This window comes from Kogia breviceps, chromosome 7, assembly GCF_026419965.1.
Source record: "Kogia breviceps isolate mKogBre1 chromosome 7, mKogBre1 haplotype 1, whole genome shotgun sequence".
NCBI lineage: Eukaryota > Metazoa > Chordata > Mammalia > Artiodactyla > Physeteridae > Kogia > Kogia breviceps.
This window is the reverse complement of record NC_081316.1, coordinates 120699335-120723441: the sequence shown is the minus strand read 5'-3', so window position 1 is coordinate 120723441 and position 24107 is coordinate 120699335. Positions and strand designations below refer to the sequence as shown.

Here is a 24107-nt window from a genome sequence, read left to right as displayed (position 1 = left end):
CCTCGCGAAACGTAACCGCCAGGTTCATAACGCAAAGCACGGTAAGGGCGGTCTGTACAAGGACGGACCAGCATCGGCCACCGGAACCAGGCTGAGCCGCCGAGGGTCGCTCGCCCCCGGGGCCGCACCACGTCTAAGCCGGGGAGACCGCTAGGCCCAGGGCGCCCGGACGGGCCGACGCGGTAAATGAGGGCGGCCGGGCCGGCCAGGTGGACGGACCCCTACCCCCGGGCGAGCCTTACGGTCGATGCAGGAGACCACGCCCCGCCGGCCGCTTTCGGCGGGGGCCTGGAGCCCGCCGCGCAAGCCACGCAGCCGCGCTCCGACACGCCAGCACGGGACCCACAGCATAGCCACCACCTGCTCCACTCCTTTCTGCTCCGACTGAGGTCTGAGCGCCGGTGACCCCGGCCGGCCGGCCACAAGGGCCGCGCCGCACTGCACGCTGGGAGCTGTAGTGCGCGCCGTGGCCCCGCGTGCGGACTCGGGGCGCCTGCGCGAGAAGCCGGGACTACAACTCCCAGAGGCCCCCGGAGCGCGGGCCAAGACTAGGAAGCGCCGTGGGGACGCTGTGCAGCGCTCTGCGGCGCGCGGGGAGGTGGGCTGGGGTAGCGCTTCGAAGGTCTGCGGGCCCGCGCGGGTAGCGGTAATTGAGAAAGAAGACCACCGGGGGCGCTCAGCGGCGGTCTGTGCTAGGCGGACATACGGGCGTGGGTAACGCGGGAGGATTCCACGGGCGTCCTGGGCGACGGCGGAACCCTTCGCTCCTCGGCGCGCGGGGACGCCATGCCGCGAGTCCAGAAGAGGCCGGCGGGGGCCGCGAGGCCAGGTGAGCCGCGCCCGGCTGCTCAGCGCCGCTCACCTTCCGCCTCTGCGCGTGGGGAAAGGCCCGAGTGGGTCGTTTGGAGGTCCGGTGTCCCGAGCCGCCCACCAGGCTTATGCCCAGGGCCCCTCTGCTGCTTGCTCGTCCGAGCGGTAGCTGTTTGGAAAGCACGAAAAGTAGCTGGGATACGGGCTGGTAGGCGCTGAGGCCGGTCGCTTACAGTTCCCGCTCCCTGGGGAGCCAGACGAGGAAAGGAAAGGGTCACTGGGGCTGTGAGAGCAGGGAAGGGTTGGGGGGACGCCTTGAGAGGGAGGGGATTTGAGTCTAGCCGTAAAGAATGGGTAGGAACGCGGGATATCCCCGTTGTGTTCACAAGGATGAATGGCATTCTTAATGGAAGAGGAGTGGCAGCAAAGCCACGAACGGCAGAGAAAGTGCTTCTTCGAGACTGGGGAGGGTTCCGAGGTGCCCACAACACATACTTAACAGCACACACGGTGTTTACGGTGTGCGGATCAAGTACAGGGGGACCAGCAGGACCCAAGGAAGGTTCCACGTGTTAGACGTCCGTCATGATGGCATACGTAGGACCTTGGACTTGGTTCAGAGGCTGCGTAGGATGGTCGTTAAGTGGATTCAGATAGACGAGCGTGGCAGGCCCTGACGTGTGATCTGGGACACATCTTACAGATGGACAGAACACCTCATAGATTGTGTAGACTGGGTTACAGTGAGGGTGGTAACACACAGGGTGTAGGGTAAGAATTTAACAGCTGTTGGTTACTGGGCACCCACTCTGCTCCAGGCACATTTCCCTCACTCTGTAGGATAAAGTCCTGTCTTGACCATGTTTGCAAAGTCCAGAGTGGCTGTTTTATCCAGCTTCTCTTGGCACCTTCAAGGAGTATAAAAGAGGCAGGCCACAGAGCATACTGAGCACGAAGGAAGAAGTCGAGGTGACATAATAGCTAATACTGAGCATTTACGGTAACACCAGACACTGCCTCAGCCCATTGTTAGTATTATCTTATTTAATCATCAAAGCAAGTCCTGGAGTAGGTGCCTGGTTTCCTCGTTGGAGAGAACAGCCCCAGCAAAGGCAGAGGACAGGGTGAGGAAAAGAACATTCACTGACTACTTAATAGATGCCACAGGAGGTATCCTTATCCCACTGAATGGGTAACCCAGAAGATGTCCTGTAAGGTAGGCGTTCTGGTCCCATTTTTATAGATGAGGAACAAGTTCAACAACGAAGCTGCCACTGTTAGTAACCGACAGCTCCAGAATTTGAGTCCAGCTCTGATTCCAAAGCATGTGCTTTTCCTGCAACAGAACTTTATCTCTCAACAAGAAGAAAGTTCTCTTCTTTTTTTTTCTCCTATTGCAGACAAGAAGGGGCCAAAAGGAAAACGAACCAAAACTGAGAACCCAGGGGAGGCGTCAGCTAAGGTGGAGAACTCCAGCCTCCAGGAGACTTCAGCCTCTAAAGACTGTGGGAAGAATCTAAGCAGCTACTGGCTGATGAAGTCAGAGCCAGAAAGCCGACTGGAGAAAGGTATAGACGTGAAGGTGAGGTCCCACACCTGTCTCCAAAGTGCATGGGGGACACCACAGGGTCCCATCACCCACTTCTTACCTTCGAAGGGTAGGGAAAAGGTGATAAAGAATAGAATCAGCAGGATTTATTGCCATCCACTATCTGTTCTGTGAATCTTCTCCTTAGGGCAGGTGTTGGCAAACATTTTCTCTAAAGGGCCGGGTGGTGCTGTTGCAACTCTGCTGGCATCACAAGAAAGTGGCCATAGACAGATAGTGTGGCTGAGTTCCAATAAAACTATCTGCAAAATCAGGCATGGGCTAGATTTGGCCTGAAGGCTATAGTTTTCCAACCCCCGATCTAGGCAACATTCAGTCTTAGGTTGCCTTTCTCTTGCTACCTGCCATGCTCCTAGGTATCTCCCTGCCAACAGTTGGTACACAGGAGGCGAATGTAAATCAAATTTCATAGTAGCCTGGAGAAAATAAAATTAGAGATACTATAGAAGGGATATATAATATTTTAATTAATGAAATACAGATAATCAGCAATTACCAGATTAATTATCCACTCAGCTAATCCTCTTAGTGAGCAAGGCTAACAAGGTAACACAAAGCTAACTTCTACTTGCGCAGTACGAGCGGCTCTGCGACGAGCTTCCCAGTAAAGCTCACGTGCCACTCCAGCCGGCAACACGCTATAGGGGAAGGAGCCTGTCTGCTTCCATATATCCTTACCGATTGGGCCAGGATTGTTTACTGAATGACCTTATTTCTTGCCTAGTTCAGCATTGAGGATCTCAAAGCACAGCCCAAGCAGACAGCATGCTGGGATGGTGTTCGCAACTACCAGGTAAGCGGGTTAGACAGGACCTCGAGACCCAGGGGGGCTGAAGAGCCTGCTTCCTTCTGACTTGTTCAGTAGCAGACTCTCTTGGCCAAGGTGGTTTTTTTCCCAGAACCCAGACATGAAAATATATTAACAAATGCCTTGATTTCTCTGACTGCACACAGTTTTCAAATGGCCTGTGTTCCAGCCAGTGTCCTGATACAACTCTGGGTAAAAGGCAAGAATTGAATTGAACTGGGGGCGGGGGCGGGGGGGGGGGGAAGCTGCAAAAAACAAAATCTCATCTAATAAAAGCAGACTCGATTTCCGGGGCCTAGTGTTTTCTAGCCGGTGGGAGGATAGTTCTTGTTTCTTCTCTGCTGGAACAGGCCCGAAACTTCCTGAGAGCCATGAAGCTGGAGGAGGAAGCCTTCTTCTACCACAGCAACTGCAGAGAGCCAGGCATTGCGGGGCTCATGAAGGTCGGTTGTACAGGCTTAGGTCTGAGTCCATCTCCCTTCGTGCAGGTTAGGGAAACAGCTTAGGTAGGTAACCCTCCTCCCCGTCCCTGCTGTCTCAGGAACATGTGACAGGACTGCAACAAGGCAGGCCTTCATTTCAGGCCCCGCTGGCACGGACCTCTCTCCATTTCTGCCCCTTGGTCTTTCACTCAAAAACAGGCCTGATGGTAGCTCTTCCAGGCCAGGGGTTACCAGGATAGAATTAACTGCAGGTGGAGAAACAGTGGCACCAATAATAACCTTTAATGTTTGGTTTTAGAACATACTTTTAAGATTTTTGTCAAAATAGGGTTGATTTCCTCTGCTTGCCTTAGACTGTGTATTACTTCCAGATATTTGAGCCCTCAGTGGCTCAACAGCGAGACAGATGGGGTAAGAATACGTAGGGTAGGAAATGACAGTTGGATTTGGACTAAAGCCTGGCCATGGAGCTGACTGGACAGACAAATGATTGGAGACTCGGCTTTAATTTCAGATCGTGAAGGAGGCGTACCCAGACCACACACAGTTTGAGAAAAACAATCCCCACTACGATCCATCCAGCAGAGAAGACAACCCCAAATGGTCCATGGTAAAGACGCTACTGTTCTTCCTATTTCACAAGAGAAAGGGTGGACCGAGAGGGGGGAAGAAGGTCTGGGGTATCTTTAGATCAGGGCACAGAGCCCTGCTCTCAGTCCGATGAGGTTACCCTGCCTTTGGAGAGAAGGACAAACGCTGGCAGCCAGGCCCATAGGACCTCCTGCAAGCAGCTAAAACACAGCAGGCAGAGTCCAGCTGGACAGGCCTTTCTCTCCCGTACACTGTTGCCATGTAGGTGGACGTACAGTTTGTTCGGATGATGAAGCGTTTCATCCCACTGGCTGAGCTCAAAACCTACCACCAAGCGCACAGAGCCACTGGCGGTCCCTTAAAAAACATGGCTCTCTTCACTCGCCAGAGACTCTCAGTCCAGCCCCTGACCCGAGGTAAGAATGGCCCTTGCCTTTTGATCACATGCATTAGCTGGTGAACCCTGAGCACGGTGGTTAAGGTCTGAGTCTGTCTCCCCACCTGTAACTCCCACGGGGGAGGAGCCCCCCCCCCCAGCTGCCCAGCGCAGCTGTGCTCGGCACCTGGCACCTGGCAGCTGTCAAAACGCCCGAGGGTTCCGAGTGAACGACTGCCTGCCTCGCGACTTGAGAAACGCCTGCCATGGCTGCCCTGCTCTGGAGGAGACACAGACCTAATTCTTCCTCTTCTTGCCCTTTTTGGCAGAGGAGTTTGATTTTATTTTGAGCCTGGAGGAAAAGGAACCGAGTTAATGGAGACACGGCTGCTGAAGTGGGCAAGATGTTGCCCCAAAGTCAAGCTTCCACGAGACAAAAGGCGGCGTGGGGGACATGCTGGTTGTGTTCACCTGGGGTCGTGTGTAGACATCGGGTTTGGGTCCTTTTTAGTAAAACATGAGTGTCTGAGTTGGAGGCGTGTCTTTTAAATCCGCATCGGGGGTAGAATACTCCACTGCACATGTTTACATCCCCTCGGCCAGATGCAGGGCCCGGCCTGGTGACACCCACTAACATGGACTGTCTCTACACCAGCCTTCCTTACCCACCCCTGAAGTATCTGGTCCCAGAGTGGGTAAAACCAGCGGTTTCAGGACAAGTTGCCAGACTGGAGTAAAATCAGAATTCCTTTCTCAGCCATGTGCTTGTCTAAAACAGGCATTAATAAAGTGGGCGTCATGGTTCACCAGGGGCCACAGACACCAGGAGGGCGGGTGTCGGGGGTCAGGGCGGGGCGTCTCCCCTTGAGTGCGGCAGGGCAGTAAGAAGAGACCACAGAGGCCGGTGGACCGTGGGCGCGATGCCTCGCAGCCCAGGGGCTCGCTTTAATCAGGACGATAGCTGAAACAGACTGCTTCGTGTGAAACAGCCATTGAAAAGACAGACGTTGAGAAGCTGCTCAGCCCCAGGCCGCACTGCTTGGTTCGGTCCCTATGCTCTGCCAGGGTGCCAGGGACGGGCCTCCCCTTCCCCGATGCACAAAGAGGCAGAGAATGGAGCAGGGCAAGAACAGAAGCTCCTGGGAGGACAGAAGCAAACTCTACCTCTAGTTCTCGCAGGAGACAGGCTTCAGGTGTCGGGAAGGTTGGAGAGCGAGTCTGTGCTCGGCCGGGAGCAGAGGGACGGACGGGCGGGCGCCTAGTAGCTACGGGGCCGGCTGCTCGGGAGACGCCAGAGCCGGGAGCTCATGCTCCCGAGAAGGCGAGGGACCGGAGCTGCCTCTCCCACACTTTGGCCCCCACCCTGATAACCCAGGGGCACCTGCACAGGCGGTCCTGCCCCCGCGGGGACTGTCCTTCACACCTGAGCCCGGGCTCCGGCCTGGGGGAACCAGCTGCCCTCGCTTGGTTCTTCTGTCCCGGTCCACCTTGAGCGTCACCCCGAACGCCCTTCCCTCCCATCTCAGCTCTGATCCGTGAGCCCTGCCCAGTCCGAGGCTTACTGCTGCACCAGTCTCGGAGGAAAAGACGGGTCCCCGTTTTCCACACTAACTGAAAGGTGACACAAGAACCAATCCCTCTGCTTCCCGAACGACAGAGAACTCAGACCACCAACTATTGTACCTGCTGGCCACAGGGCTCTGCTTGGTCTTTCTAGAAGGGAAGAGAGGCCAACAGGAGACAGAAGGGACAGCCACACCCTTAACAGGCGTGGTGTAGTGCAACAGCGAGAGACCCTCTAGCGTGACGAGAGCGTCCACATACACAGAACACCAATGGTCCTAAGCTCTGGTCAACCGGCTGGTGGGGAGGACGGCAGCTCAGGAGGCCCTCCCCTTCCCCTCAGCTCACAGGGTGACCACAAAGCTTCTACGTGTCTGAGACCAAGCCCCGGTTCCCAGGAGTGAGGTGGGCAGCAGGGAGCCAAGAGGGTCCACTCCTGGGGAGGCGGAGAGAACGGGCCCTTCCCGGACCTCTCCTTGGGGGAAAGATGTCCTCATTCAGGGGCCGGGGCCGAGAACCTCTGGCCCTCAGGGCTGCCTGCACCACGCACAGCCGCCGAGCTCCACCGGGTTGCCATCCACGGGTGACACAGATGTCTCTGTGCCCAGGGACATCAGCCAAAGGCCCTACCACAAGCTCCTGTTCCCTCCAGGGCATGACTGACCAGAGTCCCTGGGAGGTGCCCGGTGCCAAGCGGTGAGAGAAGGGCCAGAAGGAGGGTGGCTTGTGGAGGCTCCAAAGCACCACATCCGAGACTCCCAAGGAGGCAGCTTCCTGGTCTTGAACCCTCACCACCAGTCAGAGCGGGGCGGGCACCACACCCTCCGCCCCTCGCTAAGGGACGGGGGAGGGGAGTGTGAGACAGGACCACCCGTGGGACGCCCACCCCCCAGCTCCTGTCCCGGGAGGCTCAGAGCCCGGCCACGCTGCGCTCCCGTGGCCCAGGCAGCCTCGCAGACGGCTCTCCCCGGGACGCCCCCTCTCCCTATGCTCCCACCAGCCACAGCGTCCCAGAGACCCTCCCTCCCAACCCCAACCCCAACCCCTTAGGTTCTTCAGGAAAAAGAATTTACATCAAGAACATGATTTGTTTTCAGGTTGCGAGTCGTGGGTCAGCTGAGCATCTTGCTGCCCCGGCCGCTGGTGCCTGGGGGCCTGGAGCCGGGGTGGGAGCCCAGCAGCTTCCTGGCCCCAGGCCTACTGTCTGCTGCTGCCGTCGGACAGCTGGCCGGGGGTCCGCGCCTCCCCCAGGGGGGCCGTGCCCTCGAAGCGCTGCGAGGCGATGGCTGCCTGGTGGGACATGCTCTTCCGAACGATGTCACCCTTCCGCCACAGCACCACCTCCTGCAGGATGGGCGGGCGGGGTGGGGGGGCAGGCGACACGTGAGAGGGAGGCCTGGGGAGGGTCCCAGAGGCTCTGCCTTCTCCCGGAAATCTCAGGCAAAAGCCTCTGCTCGTATCTCACCGATGACAGCAGCCATCCACACCTCTGGGCCCCGGGTGCCTGCTGACGGTGTGGCCGGGAGGGCAGAGCCGCCGCAGGGGCTGGGCCCGAGAAGGACTCTGGGTGTCAACTGGGAACCCCCGTCCTTGCTGTGGGGCTCGGGGTAAACTAAGTGGCACAGGGACTAAGCAGCTCGCCCCCCGTCCCCGTCCCGTCCGCTTGGCCTCGGCGGGAACGATGCCCTCTGATTCTGTCGGGGCGGCCGGGGCTCGGGGGGGGGGGGGGCGGCCGGCTCACCTGCTGCTTGAAGTAGCGCCGCTCCTCCTCGTCAATCAGCACCAGGTTGAGGTAGTAGCGCACAGAGAACTTCTTGTTGATGTCCCGCATGGTGGGCGTGAGCTCGTAGCCCGCCAGGAAGAGGCGGATGGGGATGGACTCTCCTGCCAGGGCCGGGCGGGAGTCAGGGCGGGGGCAGGGGGGCCCCACCGTACACCGCGGTGGAGGGGCCGCCTGGGGAGGGGGCTGGACGCCCAAGGCGACGCCTCTGCCCTCGGGGAGGCGCCTGCCGCCGCCTGGTGAGTGTGAACAGCACAAGCGTGCCAGGTACGCATCTTCTGACTCAGTCAGTGTGTACAGTTGTTGGGCTGAAGAGCCGCTGTCAAACCCCAGCTAACCCACCGTGTCACCCAGCAATTCTGATGCCACCTCCCTCCATCCCAATTAGCACGGCGCCCACCCCGTACGCCTCCCCTCTCAGACGAGCTGGCAGGCTGTGGTGGTCTGGAAAACAGAAAGGCTTCTCTCTGGACCCAGTTCTCTCCACTGACCCGAGGTATGACTCTGAGTAAGTCTGGTGCTTTCCGTGGACTTTCATCTTCTCATGGGGAAAATTATGACATCAGGCTACATAATATCTTAGACCCCTTCCAGCTCTAACACTGTGCCTCTCCTAAGATAAGTGGAACAGAATCAGGGCAGAATTCTGCTGAGGAAGTCCAAACCCACAGTGCAGCCTAAAGCCAAACACGAACCCTGTTTCACTTCGTACTGTTCTGTGCTTCTCTCGGTGTCCTGTCAGTGCCACAGGGAGGGGGAGCTCAGCCCAGCTGCTCGGCTCGGGAAACACGGAACAAGCAGGCAGGATGGCTCGGCCCTGCCCCGAGGACCCCGCTCGCGACGCCCGAGGGCCCGAGGAAGCTATGACACCCCTCCTTCCACGTGGAGCAGACGAGAAAAAACTGAATGAAACCTCAGCAGCACCAAGCACCGCTAGGTGAAAACACTTCAACAGCTGCTGCAGAGCCAACGAAGAACGTACACGACTGCTCCTCCCAATAAGCACACAGCTTCCCACCCAGCTCTCGGCTCCACTCGTCCCAGGGGTCACGCCGGCACTGCGTGCAGCACTAGCAAGGGTCGGTCAGGGTGTCTGTACTTGGCGAACGAACTCAGAGCGTGACTCGTTTTACCTGAGTTGGAACTAAGTAACAGAAATGAGGGTTCTGCTTTAATCTCTTGCCCCCCAGCAGCAAAGAAATTCAAAATGTCAAGAGGAAAGTGTAAAGAGAGCGTTCAAACTCTATCTGCTAAACTGGTGCTTTTCAAACGTCTTTTGTTTTTTTAACAGACGTAACTCTTGAGATTTAAACTTCAGTACAAGCTCAGTCTGTAAACGAGGTCCACATGGACGTCTTCTGGGTGAAGGTGAGCGGGGCCTGAGCTCCACACCCCCAGCCTCCTTTTCCTCCTTCTCGGGACCCACAGTGCACAGTTAGAGATTAAGAAATTACAGGCTACTGGGCCACCTAACTCTGACACGATGATCCCTGAAGCCCCTCCAACACTGGGCCCGGGCCGAGGCCACGGGGCCGGAGCTCACCTCTCACGGGCGCGCCGTCCATGATCTCGTACTTGGCAATGGTGTCGTTCTCGTGGTACACATTGGGGCCCGTGCCTGTCGTTTCCCGCTTGATGATGTCTATCTCCATGTGCTTGATCTTGATCCTCACCAGCAGGAAATAGATCTTCCCCACAATGACATCTTTCAAGTGGTACCTGCGGAGAGGAAGGTGAGAGGTGCGGCCCCCCACGTGACAGGCCTCCCCGCAGGGTGAGAGCCAATGACCTTCTACGCTTGAACCTGCGTCACTTCCCCTCTGCTGCCCGCCTGCGCCTCAGAGCGCGGTTCCGTCACCCTCTGCTCAGCGCTTTAACGAGTGCATGTGTTTTAGAGGCTCTGGTATGAGAGGCTGACCCGCAAGTGCGGGGACCAGGTCCCGCTCTTCCTCCCGCTTCCAAGAACCGGGCCTTCCCCCCGGGGCCAGCCGGCAGCAGGGCTGCTCTGTACCAGGTGTGGCCGCAGAAGGCAAACCTTCAACCTGAAGCTCAGGACGTGAGACCTGAGGATTCGAGCTCCCGGATCACAGGGGAGGGGCCCTAGGGAGCGCAAAGGAGACAGATGACGTGGTGGGATCCGAGGAGGGGCAGACGCAGTGTGGACCCAGGTTCCCAACCTGCAGGCCTGGGGTCTCCCCACCACTTCACGCCACCTTCCTGCCTCCAGCCGGCCTGGGGAGATGGCAGACGCACAAGGACTGAGGAGGGCAGAACTCTGCTGCTTGCAGCGTGTTAGAAGGAATGCTCAGAGCACAGATTCTCTGGGCATTCAAACGTTTAAAGATCGAACGTTCCTTTGTTCTAAAGGAAATCTTACACACAAGAAACACAAAGGAGCTGCGCATGGCGCCCGGGCCCCGCTCCTCCTTCATGGCACCTTTGCACTGACCTGACCAAACCCCTCATTTTTCAGATGAGAAACCCCAGGTACAGAAGTCTTAGTACCTGCTAACCTGAGCCCAAGTCCTTAGTGGCAGGATGGGACGCTGTCCTAAGCTCCGGGCTCTTCCTGTCTGTTCGGACGGCCTGGCACTCACAGGGCAGCCTGTCCAGTCTGTGACACACCTGTCTCACGCGCACCTTGGTCTCGAGTGCACTGCTGGCTGCGGCTGCTGGAGCACCTTCGAGGTGGCACCCCCTTCACTAGGAGGCTGGGGCGCTGGTGGGCAGGCACTCTGGGGGGCTCTGTCCCAGGAGGGCCCGTGAGCCCCAAGACCATGAGGAGGAAGTGCAGGGGCCTGCTCCAGACTCGCCCTGCCTGGCCTGTAGGGGCCCATCGGGGCCACGCTCAGCACCAGGCCAGGTGGCGGGGGGAGACGCCCTTCCCTCCCCCTGTCCTGGGAAGCACGTGTGTTCCCAGCCCTTTACAGGAGAGCGGCCGCTCAGGCCTCCACCCTCCGAGCCTCTGGAGGCCAGCGGGTCTGAGGTGAGGCCTCCCCGTGGGGAGAACCCTCATTAGAGACTCGCGGGGTGGCGGAGGGTTAGTTCTCTGTAAGTAGAATACACGTTGACTTTTGCATATTTGATTTCTGAACATTTTCAGGAATGTATCATATTAACAAGAAAGCTGCTTGCAGGACATTTTTGAACTGTCAGTAAGTTTTGTGATTTACAAGCACTTACGTCTTTGGATGTTGTAATAGCAGGCACAGTTTAAAACATATATGGCCAGTTAAAATAAAATTACTTAAAAGACCTTTATAAAAAGGCATCAGATATTCTTTGTTACAATTCATTTTAATTCAAGGAGGAAGCAGTCAACTTGGCTTTCCTCACTTTGGTTTCTAAAGACTCACTGTATACAGGATACAAATGATAATAGAATGGTATTCTGAGGTTAATCTCATCGGTAGAAGGAAACAGATGTACCTAGAATCCAAAACAAATACTTTAAAGTTAGTTTCGCTTGACTTTGAAAGACCTCGTAGGGTGTGGAACTGACGTTTGCCCTCTTAAGTTAGGGCGGCTCAGCTGTAGTGAGACGCTGCCCTCTCCTGAGCCGCGGCCTCGGCCGGCCCGCGCACACACCCGCCGCGGCACCCCTGCGGCCGCCCCCGCGGGCCCCCGCCAAGCGGCGGGCCCGGCACTCACTTGGATTTGTTGTACTCAAACTCGATGTGCAGACAGTCCTCGATCCCAACCTCCATCTTGATGGAGGAGTTCAGCTCCGGGTACGTGCTCAGCGTGTGGACCACGATGTCCATCTCCTTGACGACATCGTTGAGGCGGCGGCTGATGGTGGCGCGAAGGAAATACCTGAGGGACGCAGACGTGCGGTGAAGGGCCGCTCCCAGCCTCCGGAGCCCACCCCGCAGAGGACCCCCGGTGGAGGTCACCCCCCGGGGCTCTGACCCCGCTGAGCATTCACCGCCGGGCACCCCCTTCCCAGGAAAATGCACTGAGACACAAAATCCTGCAGTTACAGTTCCAGGGAGATCAAAGGCCTTTCCCCAACCCTCCTGTGAGCCTGAGCTCCGAGGTAAGAGGTGACGCCTCTCTCTGCATCTCCAGAGCAGCCTCACCGCCACCTGCCAGGCACTGTGTACAGCTTCCATTTCTTCAACTAACTCCCGGCTCTCTGGGCACAGGGGCCGTATATTATGATGTCTGCATGCTGTTTACTTAACAATATCCGATCAACGAGCAGTTTTCAAGTCCCTCACAGTTAGACAACAATAAGATGATGGAGAAATCAGGTCAGCGATGCATCGCGCACGTTTATTGCCGGGCCTGGGACGGATAAGATGGAGTCTCACGGGGACTCCTCGTCCCCTGGGGGAGACGGGCAAATCAACAGAAAAAGTAGAACATGTGGAAAGTGTCCACTCAGAGGCAGGAATCAAGTGCTGTGGGGAGAGAGGGGCGCCTTCAGGAGGAGCAGGCCTTAGAACTAAAGCAACAGAGGTGGGAGAGCCCCAGGTCTGAACAAGGATGGTCTCCGGCTGAGCCTAGGGTGCTGGGACACATTAGAAAGAGGGAGAGACGCAGCGCTGAAGGGCCGTGAGCCACGCCTGGCGGCCAGCGGCCCTTCAGTGTGGCGCCCCCAGCACCCCTCGTGCCCTGAACTCTGTGCGGGCCCCTAACAAAGCTGGGATGGCAGGCTCTGCTGGGGACCTTGGCGGCCCTCGTCTGCAGCCTCACCACCCCCCGGCCGCCCTCTCCTTCCTCCTGTTCCCCCCACGCAGCCCCAGACGTGGCTCCAGCCTGCCCTAAGGCTCAGGCCCTCAAGCCCCCACGCCCCGTGGACAGGGGCCTGGCAGCGGTGTAGAAGGGAAGTCTCCACGAAGCTTCCAGCTGCGCGGGCGCCTCTCCTGCGCCAGCAGTCTGGAGGCGCGGGGGACTCACCCCGGGGCGCGTCTGCTGCATAACTGCTCTGGAGAGGGGCGCGGGGACCTATATTTTTTAAAGCCCCCACCCCACCCCCCAATGATTCTAAGACAGGACCCTTGGTAGAGAACTACTGTCTGGCATCTTGATGCTTCAACTCGCCAACTTTCTCAACACATCCAATCTCTCTCCAGCTAAAGCTTCTTCCTGAGTTTACAGTAAGTCCCAAAGCCATCAATGATCCCCGGGGCCCACGCTCTACCTTTCCTCAGAGACAGCTGTCCGGGGGTCCTGTTCTAACCCTGGAGCTCCGTCCCCAGCCCCTATGCCTCGCCCCGGCTTCCGTCTCTCCCACCCAACAGGAGCTGCCCTCCCAAAGGGAGCACGCGGCTCCCAGCTGCCAAGTCCAGGGGCTTTTTTTTTTTTTGGCATCAGCTCTGCATTAGAGCGTAAAACACTCCCTCCTCCTTCAAGCATCACCCCGCTCCTCCTCCGTCCCCACGAGGCCCAGTAGGGTCCCCAAGAGTCCCAAGAGGTCCCGGGCTCTCCTCTCCCAGAGATCCCCTCCTGGAAAAACCTATCAGTTACCACCTCTGAGCGGGTGATTTCCGACGACAGTGCATTCCTCTGTCCTGAGCGACGGGCTTGCATTTCCAATTGTCTGTTCTGCCAGTGCTCCATACTCCTCCCTGTAACTGGATGAATCGTCTCACCTACAGGCCATCTCCTCCTCCTGATGGCCCTATGTCTGCATCTCCACTCAATGGTCAATTCTGCTGGCATCTATTATATTGCTTGTTTTCTGCCTGTTCCACTAAAGGAAAACTCAGGACCTCACACAAGGCTTCCCACAGCCTTGACCCAACACTCCACCCACCCATCAAATACAACATAGTGACTTCAGTCTTCTAACAGAACCACCGCCCTGCCTAAAAACAAAGGAAAAGGAGTCCAAAATAATCTTTTCACGTTTCCCCTCTGCCTGTAACAAGACACAAGCCCTTAATCTGGAACGTACACCTTCCATTAACTAACGTTCCCGATTTTACCTCCTTTCTCAGCATGAATCCAAGTCTTTGTCTAATTTAGACAGTAGCACTTTTCTTTCATTGTGATAAAATACAAAATACAGGGTGCAGAGCATGCACCCCAAAAACATGCCACCCTGGCACGAGGATTCTACTGAGCTGAAAGCAACAGAGAAACAGTGCACACAAGACAGACTCCGGGGCCCTCTCCACCGGGAGAAGCTGCACAGCCTGGGAGCTGCTGGGGGTGCCGCCCACAGAGCGTTCCTCGCCGAAGCAAGCCTCTCCCCGTGCTTCCCGCAACTCTAGCCCCTGGAGGCGCAGGGTCCCTTCTCTGCCTCCTCACTTCTCTGTTAAGATGCTGCGTAAGCCCAAGTTCAACTGCCCCTCGGTCACCGGGCAGAGTTCAGGTGGGAGCGTAACGCGCACGGGAGTACACCTGCTTGCTCGCCTCCGGCCAATCCGTCTTCCGTCCTCCCGATTTGCAGAGCCCCCCGCCAGTGAACCTAACATGGTGGAGGGAAGAGTGTTCCCCTCCCCTCCGAGATACGTCACGTAAGGTGCAGCTTTAGCCATCGTTACGCGCGTGGCTCAGTGGCGTTACGTACACTCACGGTGCCGGGCGGCGGTCACCACCGTCCATCCGTCTCCACGTGTTCACCTTCCCCGACGGAAACTCTGCCCCATCAACCACTGACTCCCCAGCCCCCGGCAACCACCATTCTACTTTCTACCTCTATGACTTTGACTATCTAACTGCTTAAAAAAGTGGAATCAGTATTTGTCTCTTTGCATCTGGCTTATGTCGCTGAGAGCAACGTTCTCAAGCCTCATCCATGCTGTAGCAGGTGTCGGGATCGCCCCCCTTTTCAAGGCCGAATACTATTCCACTGTGTGGATACACGTGTTGTTCATCCACTCATCTACTCATAGACGCCCGGGTTGCATCCACTCTTTGGCTATTGTGAAGAATGCTGCTACAGACGTGAGTATACATAAATCTGTCTGAGTTCTTGCTTCACTTCTTTGGGATGTATACACAGGAGTGGAATTGATGAATCATATGGTAGTTCTATTTTGAAGAACCGCCATACCGTTTTCAACACTTTTCTTTCCGACATAAGAACATTTATGAAAAGTCCACTGCAAAACATCAAATTAAAGAGCAGTAAGCCCCAAGCCCAGCTTCAGTGATGACCAGACGCTCGGCGCTGTTGCTGCCTCTGAGGGCAGTCACGCAACGCCGCTGGAGCGGGGCAGCACCGGGGCTTAGACCTCTCCGCACAGGCTGGAGAGGAGAGCCTGCAGCCCCTCTTCTGATGGGAGAGCGGAGAGCTTGCAGTAGCCCACACCATGCCACGTGCAGGCTTCAGGTGACACCCAGGACCTGGAGCCAGGCATCCAGAGTGACGGCACATACCCCGGAGGCCCTGGAATCAGCCCCCACCTGCAGAGTTTCCAAGACTGGAACAAGGAAAACAATCCCGTGTACTTAAAAGGTGTGTGTTAATGTTTTAAAACTTGTCCTACTGTGTAACGTTTTATCCCCTCTTTGTCCCAAAATACGGAGAGGGCGGGTCTAGGATTAGAATCCACATCTACGACCCGCTTCTCAAGTGATAAGCTCAGAACCCCGCCGCCGTCTCGTGCAGAGCTGGATGAGGATCAGTGGCCCTGAGACCCAGCCAGGGGTGTGGGAGAGCCGAGTGTCCAACTCTCGGGAACTTTCAGAATCAGCTGTTAACCACAACATTTGAAATTAAGTTATAGACACCTGCAATCGAATGAATTACATTAAGAACAAAGGTAATATCCTGGCTATTCTGGTGTGTCACGGTCCCCTCTGCTCCTGGGCCAGGGGGCTGACGTCTGGTGTCTGTGCAGCAGCGTGCTGTCGAGGGGCAGGTGAATATCTCTCACCTCTGCACTCAGGGGCGCTGGGTCAGTGGCTCCAAAGTGGCCAGGGTGGGGATACCGACACTCCAGAAACGGACAGACAAGCCAGGAGCACTCCTCCTGGAGGGAGGCCCGCTGCGCAACCCCCCCAACAGCACACCTTCCCTACAGCCACACAGAGCCTCAGAAACGGGATGGTGTCAGGGCCCGTCCACACGGGGGCGCCACTTACCGCAGCTTCACGTTCTGCCCAGTGTAGGACTCATAGGGCTTCTCCACGTGGGTGAACTCAAAGTCGAAGGCCTGCGACTGGGTGACCTCTCCGGGCCGGGCCAGGTCCTTCACCAGGGACACGAATTCGTGGTGGTTTCCGCGGTCGTAGTAGAGTTCTGCGGGGAGAGCATCGGCCACCTCTACCAGACCCTGAGCTACACGGCCCAGCGAGGGGGTTCCCAGCTGCAGGAGCCTCCCACCAACGCACACAGCCTCCAGTCTGGTTTATGGCTCCCCCGCTCCCTGCCCTGCCCCCGCACTGCAGCCCAGAACCCTGGACACCCTCTTCTGCCCCTTCCAAACACTCTGCGTAGAGACCCCGTCCCTGGAGCACAGCCAGAACCCGACACGCTCCTGGCTCCAGGGCGCCGGGCAGCACCCGTGAGGGACGCACCAGTGGGACCGCGATCAAAACGCCGCATCTCCTTAAACATATTTAAAACTACTTCTAACTTTGGAGAGCATAGTCACAGCATCCTCATAACCACCTTGTGCGATAGCTAGGACGGCCCCATCACCCATTTAACCGCCAAGGAAACTGAGGCACAGTGGGGTCGGTGACTGGCCTAGGGTCCCAGGTCTCCCACTGGACTGCGTCTACTTCTAGGACCTGGCCAGATGGGGGTAGCGACATAACGCACTACAGGTGTTGTGAGCACGGGACGAGGTGATGGAGGTAAAGGACTTGGAATGGTACTTAAGGGACGGCAAATGCTCCGCAAGTGTTAGCTGCCTCTACCCTTCAGAGAGGAGTCCACGTGGCCGACCGGACAGAGGGGCTGTAATGGCGCCCCACGTCTAAGCTCAGGGCCCCCAGACTTCTGTGAACATCAGAATCACCGGGGGCCGTTTTAAGACACAGACAGCTGGGCCCCACCCCTAGTGTTTTTGCTTCCGGGGGTCGGGGGCGGGGCCCGAGAGTGGCCATTGTTAACAGCCTCCCCGAGGTGCCTCCTGCTGGTCCAGGGACCACGGTCTGAGGAGCACTGCTCTTCACCCATCCTCCTCCGCAAACAGTTCTGCTGTTTATTATGAGTCACGCCACCTTTTTGTCCTAGATTATATATGCCTGTTTGTACTCTGCTCTGTGTTAACTTTTGCTCCAGGCATGGTTGTTAGAGAGAAGATCTACGTCCCCAGCTTCCTGGCACCCCCAGTCCCCGGCTGTGCAGCAGGGACACTGAACACCGACTGTGACTCTGCGTGGCCACGTTGCAGTCAAGGGACCACCCGGGGGCACCCCGCAGCAGGACAGGCAGCAGGCAGTGTACTCTCGTCGCTTCTGCCATTGGCTGCCTGGGGAGAGACAGGTCCACAGGGAGGCGTCCCTGGGACAACCGCCCGCCCGGCCTGGCCCGCCTCTCCGGAGCACAGCGCGCCAGCTCTCTCAGACACAGCCAGAGCATCCAGGGCTAGGGCAGACCCCAGACAGCAAAGGTCTGAGCCCCCAGGATCAAAGCCTTCTCGGGCTCAAGAAACCAGAGCTCTCGCCTCCCAGAGCCGACAGTGTCCAGGCCTGCCGTGGGGACGCTCGGGAGGGGAACGTGGTGCCAGGGGTGCTTTCGGCCTTGCTGCCCTGGCCACTGGCCCTGAGAGCAGCACCCCCAGGGCCTCTTCTCCGCAGGCAGCGAGGCATCGGAAAGCACGGTGGGCTCTGTCCTAAGGTGTCCAGCTCGACAAGAAAGCAGTAGTGCGGTCCGTCCCCAGCCAGCGCTGCTGCTTCTGTGTGCACACCCAGTGCACCCCGTGAGCACGGTTTGTGCTGATTTCCTAGATAGTTGCACTTGGATCCACCTCACGTTACAAACAATCCACCTTCTCTTACAAACACCAAGTGGAGTCGGCAGCAGGCAGCGCCCTGGGTAGGGAGTGATGACCCACAAAGACCCCAAGGGGGGAGGGCAGTTCAAACCTTCCGGGCAGGGGGTGCTGGGGAAAGGTGAGCAGCCATCCCTCGCTTTGAAGTCCAACAACCGTGCCCCCAGCCAAGGTAAGGAAGTGCAGTGACCAGGTAGGAACCGAGCCACCGGCCAGCCTGTGACAAGGCCTCATCCACTCACTCTTGCCGGTCCTTTGCTACTGGAGTCTCTGTTGATGGGCACTGACCCCTTAACTGGGGAAAGTGGTGCCTCCGTTCCCAAGCACTGGCTTCTGCCATAGTCTCAGGGGACAGAAGCAGGCGCAACAAAGCCCCAACGTCTGTGGACTTCAAGTGGGAAATCCCGGAGTCAAGAGAAAGATGGGAAGAGAAGGATGGAAAACCACACAATGCGCTCACAGGCAGAGGCGACATGAGAAACCAACCAGAGAAGGACCCACAGCGTTCACGGGGCTCTCAGACCGCGGGCACCAGGGGTCCCAACAGAGAAGCCTGGCTGGGCTGGGACCCCCGGGCGTACAGGGCCTTCCTGCCGGGCGGCACGTCCTGCCAGGGCTTCCCCGCCTCCCTCCAGACATCATGAAAGAGTGGCCAGTATAGTCTGAGTGGGGCTTGACTGGGCTTTTTAACATACACTTCATAAGCCATTTGCAAGACGTCTGGAAACACTGTGGGTCAAAGGGGCAGAAACAGCAGCCGTACTTCACTAAGTGCCAGAAAGTTTGGTTTCCTCTTGCATAAATTAAAACAGAAAACCCAAGACTGTTCTAGCAGGAGGTCTGCCCTAAAGAGACTGTCAACTGCCTCTTTCTTCCCAAGTTACCCCGAGCTCTCCCCAACCTCCAAAGCCCACAGGGACCAGTCATTTCAAGCCAGAAGGGGGAACTGACCGGTTCTTTCTTAAGGTAACTTCCCCGTCTCAGTCCAACAGGAGGAAATGACTTCTGCAGTCAGGATGTTTTCAGCATGAAACCTGCCACCAGTGGCTGAGGAGTGAATCTGCCACTTCGGAAGGAAATTGAGCCAGCTCTGCCCCATGGGGTCATCCCGTGAAAGGCGCCCCGAGACTCGCTGCTGCTCTAGGCTTCACGCTGGTCTTGGAAGAAGCCTAAGCCAAGCAGGGCAAAAAGAGCTCTTTCAAACAGCCTGCTCTTCACCCTGATTTTCCCAGCTGCTACCTGCTGACTGGCAACCTGGTCAAGATTCACGCTCGCCACGTCCCCTTGGACCTCCCGGGCCCGGTAAACCTGCGGGAGCGGGAACGTTTCTGGGCCGCCCGTGCCCAGCCAGCCAGCGCTCTGCTCCAAGCCCTGCCGCAGGCTCTCGGCAGGTGAGAATCGGTGTGCCTCTCACGGGGTACTCATGGCTTAATGAATTAAAATACAGAAAGCCTCCAGAGTCTTACCAGCACAGGCTCGACTGGGGTTGATGGGTTTAGAGTCACCCAGTGGCATTATTTTTAAAAACTTAACAAAAAATAATCCAGAAGTTCTCTCTCTGGCTTTGGAGTGCAGGGGTATTCAGGTCCTCCCTCCTCTGCAAGTGTGACTATCTAATTACCTTTGCTTTATTGAACCCCATCAGTCTCCAAGGTAGCCTGACACCCTCCACAAGCGTTCCCCCAGCGATTCCACCGGAAACATGGTCTCTCCATCTTCTAATTACAGAGCTTCCCGAACTTCCCTCAACACTCCTTACGTGCCACACGGTGTTCTTCTAAAAACATGGGCCATCAAGTGACGTGGGGGGTGCCCTCACCACACATTTGCTGGTGTTGCTGGAACACAGACCAAGCCGCTGGGAAGCGCACAGCAGACGCAGGAAGAATCCCAACATGGCTCAAAGCCTTGGGCAGGAGGACAGAAAAATGCACGCAACAGGTGGATGAATCGGGGGCAACACCTGAGCTGTCGGTGCAGAACTGAACGGGGACCTGACAACTCTTATCTCCTTACGTTAAGGGAGAAATCACAAGGCCTCTAGAATAACGATGGAAGAAAGGCTTCGGTCGGCCAGGGGAGGTCAGGGAAGGCTTTCTGACGGGTGTCATGCCTGCTGGGCTTTAAGAATGAGTGAGAGCTTGGGTGGAAGGCCCTTCCTTGCAGAAGGATGTTCATATACAAAGGGAAGAGACCAAGAGCCCTGTGGAAGGAACATGATACTCTGAGGAAAGCACGCGTGGAAGGAGTGAAGGGTCGCAGAGACTCGGCCGGAGAAAGGCAGAGGCAGCTCGGGAAGGAGCTGGATGACTTCTCCCCTTCAACGAGCAGGGGGTCAACAAGGAGGATTTTAAGGAGGTGACTGACCAAGTCAGCACCGACGTTTAGAAAGTTCACTCTTACAAAAGATGAACTGAAAGAAAAGGCAAACAAAGGCAGGAGGGCCAGTCAGGCTGCTACACACAGACGCATCAGAGTTAGCAGCATCGAGAGCGGAGAGGAGGCACAGACTCGAGATACCCTACAGAGCCGCTGGAGAGGACCCAAACTGAGACGCCGGCTGGACGCGCAGGAGCGGGAGGGAGGGGTCTCGAGGACTCCTGGATTTCTGAGGCTGAATGGACCCAGGTGACAGGCCACAGTGGAGAAAACAGGAGAAGCAGCAGGGCTGGGGCTGGAGCAGGAAGAGAAAAAGGTTTCTGGTTTGGATGTGTCTTTGAGGGACCTGAGGGGTATCCAGAGGGAGACTCTAGCAGACGGTTAGAAACCCAAGCATGGAACTCAGAGGAGAGTTCAGGTGAGGACAAAGGATCGGGAGTCATGGGAGTCTAAGAGGACGCTGTAATGATGGGTGCGGATGAGGTTGCCAGAGTAGGTTGACAGTGTGGGAAGGGCCGGTAGACAGAAGGGCCCCCCTTCCTGCCCACCTCCCAAACCAAGACTGACACAGGAGCTTTTCTGAGCAGGGGCTGGGCTGCTGTGAGGAATGGGGTCTGAAGAGGACCGATGCAGCGATCACCAGACAGCTGTCTCTGCCTGGGCTCCGGGGAGACCCTTCCACAGGTTTTCCCTCGGGCGAGCTCGCCTGCTGGGAGAACACACCGGGCAGGAAGTGCAGGGAGGCTGGCCTGGCATGAACAGTCCCGTGGGCGGTCGGCGGAGGAATCAGGGCTGACGTTTTAAAGGTCCAGCCCCTGAAAACTTCTGATGGATCCAGCTTAACGGGGATTATGAGTATTTGCGATGAGTGCCAAACCCTGCACTTCACGTACGTTGATGGTCTCTAGTCCTCACGAGACCCTTGCAAAGTCTGTACCTTATAGACAGAGCCTTATCTAACCTAAGTAACACTCTGCTTGACCCTCAATCACGCACCAGGCTGTCTTTCTACAGAAAGCACAGGCAAGACACATACACTTTCATCAGCAGGCAAAAGAAATTAATCATAAGGACAGGAAGGTTAATTACAGAAACCGCTTCATTTTCAAGCTGTGGAACTCTTCCCAGGAAGCAGGGAAGGAAGCAAAGAAAGAAGGAAAAAAGAACCAAATCCAAGAGACTACGGTTTGTAAGAAGAGAAGTTCTGAGTGAAACCAACGAGGAAGGTGTCCAGAGCACAATGACATCTCCGTTCTTACCCCCATCCAGCAGTAGGACCATCCTGTGCGTCATCTATACAGCCAGACCTTAGAGCCCGACCGAAGTTCCACCCACTTCATACGGCATCAAGAAAGCAATGAAGGAGAAAACCACACGACCACAACCACGGGGAACTTACTCACCAGCCTCGCTCCAGTGCCCTGAGGTCAGTTCATAGAGCCTCTCAGGTACAGGACACAAATACACCACACTCTGCACAAAGCCTGGTCCCTAGACACGTCAACAAGGTGATTCTGTTACTATCCTTGCCTTACAGGGGAGAAAGCTGAGGCCCAGAGAGGGGTACAGCTTCCCCAAAGCCAAGGGTGGACTCAGCCCAGAGTGCTCAGGGGCCCAGGAAGAGGTAGCAATGGAAGCAACAAAAGTTGCTGAGAAATCTGAGCAGGGCTGCTGTCCTGGGATGCCAGGAGACAGACAAGAAGCCAGACAGGGCAGGGCTGGCTCCTCGTCAACTTCCTTTCCTTCAGACTGCAGGGAGGCCTTGCCAATGTCCCCCTGAACAGCTCATTTCACAACTGCTGGGGCACAGGGGGGCAGGGGACACTCTGGTTACCTTTCATGTATTGGCAAAGTGTCACCCCCTGAAATGATGGTACAGACACTGGCTAGACACGCCTGTCTGCACTCGCATTGCAGGGCCAAAGAATCCAGCAATAACCTTAAAGCTACGACGTAAAAATACTAATTCTAAGTAGGCAAGGACTTCTCCACTTCTTACATCTTATGCCTAGCACAGACCGCTGTGGGTTCATCCTGTCTACCCAGTGGCTCTTTGCTAGGAGTGAGTTTACCTTCCACGGATATAAGACATTTCTGTGGTTCTGGTATCTGGCGGGTAGAGGCCCAGGAGGCTGTTAAACACTCACCCACAACAAAGAATGATCAGGCCCACAATGTCGACAGCACTGCTGTTGAGAAACCCTATCCAAGCCGGAAGCAAGAGAGCAGAGGGTCTGAAACTCACCCTTCAGCTCCCTTTCAGGCCACTCGTATTCTGGGTTTAAAGTAACAACAGGTTCCTACAGGATCAGCCAGCCTTCAACCTGACTTCCTTTTCTCAAACACCAGAAGCCAATACTCCAGGCTGAGCACTGGGCTGCAGAGGCAGACCACATGGCCTTTTCCCAGGGCTCCAGTGTTTCCTGCTTCTGTAAAAGGGGAGCGAGATTCTGTGCGGGGCTCTCAGGGAATGACAGTGAGCGTTCACCGAGCTTTCGCAGGAAATCCCACCCCCCCACAGGGCCAGATGTGCAGCGCCTGGTATGGGGTATGAATCCTCTGCCAGGAGTCTTTTCAGGCCACATGGGTATTTACTGTGGATCTACTCCTGAACGAATGACAATGACAATTTATTTCAGAAGCACCTGCGAGTTTTAATAAACACAGAGTCCAAAGAGAACTGGAAACAACCCTGTGCTGACTGGCAGCTCTCAGATCTTCGGTACTGCTACTGCCTTTTATTGTCTAGTTGTAATTGCTAACACTCATGTTGGAAGACTGTTAGAGCCTGAGAAATTGTGACCACTTAATTTGGGTCTTAGGAGCATCATTTCTTTAAGAAGATGAGTCTGCTGAAGGCTAGGTTCTAATCAAGAAGTCTTAGGGACGCCGGCTGGGTAGACAGAGGGCTGACGCTGGAGCCCGCGGGGCTGCTTTCTCAAACAGCTCCCGGTGAAGGTGGGATGTGAGAGGCGGGCGGGACACAAGTACTAGAAAGGGGTGGACTGGCCGCGGGACCCAGTGGCCACGACCTGCGGGCGGGCCCAGCAGCACCGAAGGCCGTGCAGGAACAAGGAGCCCGGACCCCAGGTGAGCGACAAGGCTGCGCGGCCTGGGGCGGGGGAAAGGGGATACGGAGTCGAAGTAATGGGGGCGGGGGTTAGGAAGCAAGGGTTAGGGAGCAGACTCAAAGGTCGGGAGTCGTGTCAGGGACCAGGGGTTAGTGAGCGGGAGTGGGGGGGGGTCAGAGGCGAGGTCAGGGGGTCAAGGGTCAGGGGTCGGGGCTGGGGGCACGGTCGGGGTCAAGGGCAGGGATGAGGGTCGGGGTCAGGGTTGGGGGTGCAGGACAGGATCGGGGACCGGGGCTCGGGGGCGGGGACAAGGGGCGGGACCGGGTGGGGTGGATCCCGCACTCACCAATCTGCCCGATGAACTCGACCTTGATGCCCTGGTGCTCCAGCCGCTTGTTGGGGTTCTTGAGCGCCAGGCTCACCTTCCCAGACACCGTCTCCCCGTCGTAGAAGAGGAAGTACTTGTCCTTCTTCCCATCCTCCGTTTTGTGCTCGGCCCGCTTCCTGCTGTCTGCATCGTTCAGCAGGATGTCCACATCCACGCTCTGCCCGAAACCGAAGAAGCTCATGTCCCCGCCGGGCCGGCCGGGCCTGGGAAGGCCGGAGGGCTGGACGCGGCGCCGACGCCCGCGCTCGCCGGGCCGGCGCGGTTCCGGGGGCAGCGCAGAACAGGCGCGAGGCACCCGCTCGCCGGTGCTTGCGGCGCCGACCAGCCAGCCAGCCGCCCGGCCCGGGAGCAGCGCCCGCCGCTTCCGCCGCTCAGCCGGACGCGCCG

General features: G+C 57.0%; 3 protein-coding genes across 4 annotated transcripts in view; 1 reads left to right on the top strand and 2 right to left on the bottom strand.

The window, feature by feature from the left end:
• Positions 1-485, bottom strand: part of ACAD8 (acyl-CoA dehydrogenase family member 8) — an 18016-nt gene extending 17531 nt beyond the window's left edge. Inside the window, exon 1 of one of the 2 annotated variants that reach the window (XM_059070640.2) lies at positions 243-485. In XM_059070640.2, the coding sequence (XP_058926623.1) occupies positions 243-351 (109 nt within the window). In that variant the 5' untranslated portion in view covers positions 352-485. The remainder of the gene's footprint in view (positions 1-242) is intronic. The other variant, XM_067039360.1, reaches the window with a different exon arrangement.
• Positions 39-5166, top strand: THYN1 (thymocyte nuclear protein 1). Its single transcript, XM_059070651.2, has 7 exons — positions 39-829; positions 2211-2392; positions 3144-3212; positions 3578-3670; positions 4185-4280; positions 4527-4677; positions 4967-5166. The coding sequence occupies exons 1-7, from the start codon at positions 787-789 to the stop codon at positions 5011-5013; spliced, it is 681 nt and encodes a 226-aa protein (XP_058926634.1). The 5' UTR covers positions 39-786; the 3' UTR covers positions 5014-5166.
• VPS26B (VPS26 retromer complex component B) lies at positions 2865-24107 on the bottom strand. The gene is made up of 6 exons (XM_059070642.2): positions 23679-24107; positions 16024-16180; positions 11632-11796; positions 9524-9699; positions 7942-8084; positions 2865-7544 (listed from the first exon to the last, which is right to left on the bottom strand). Exons 1-6 carry the CDS (start codon positions 23899-23901, stop codon positions 7398-7400), a joined length of 1011 nt encoding a protein of 336 aa, XP_058926625.1. The 5' UTR covers positions 23902-24107; the 3' UTR covers positions 2865-7397.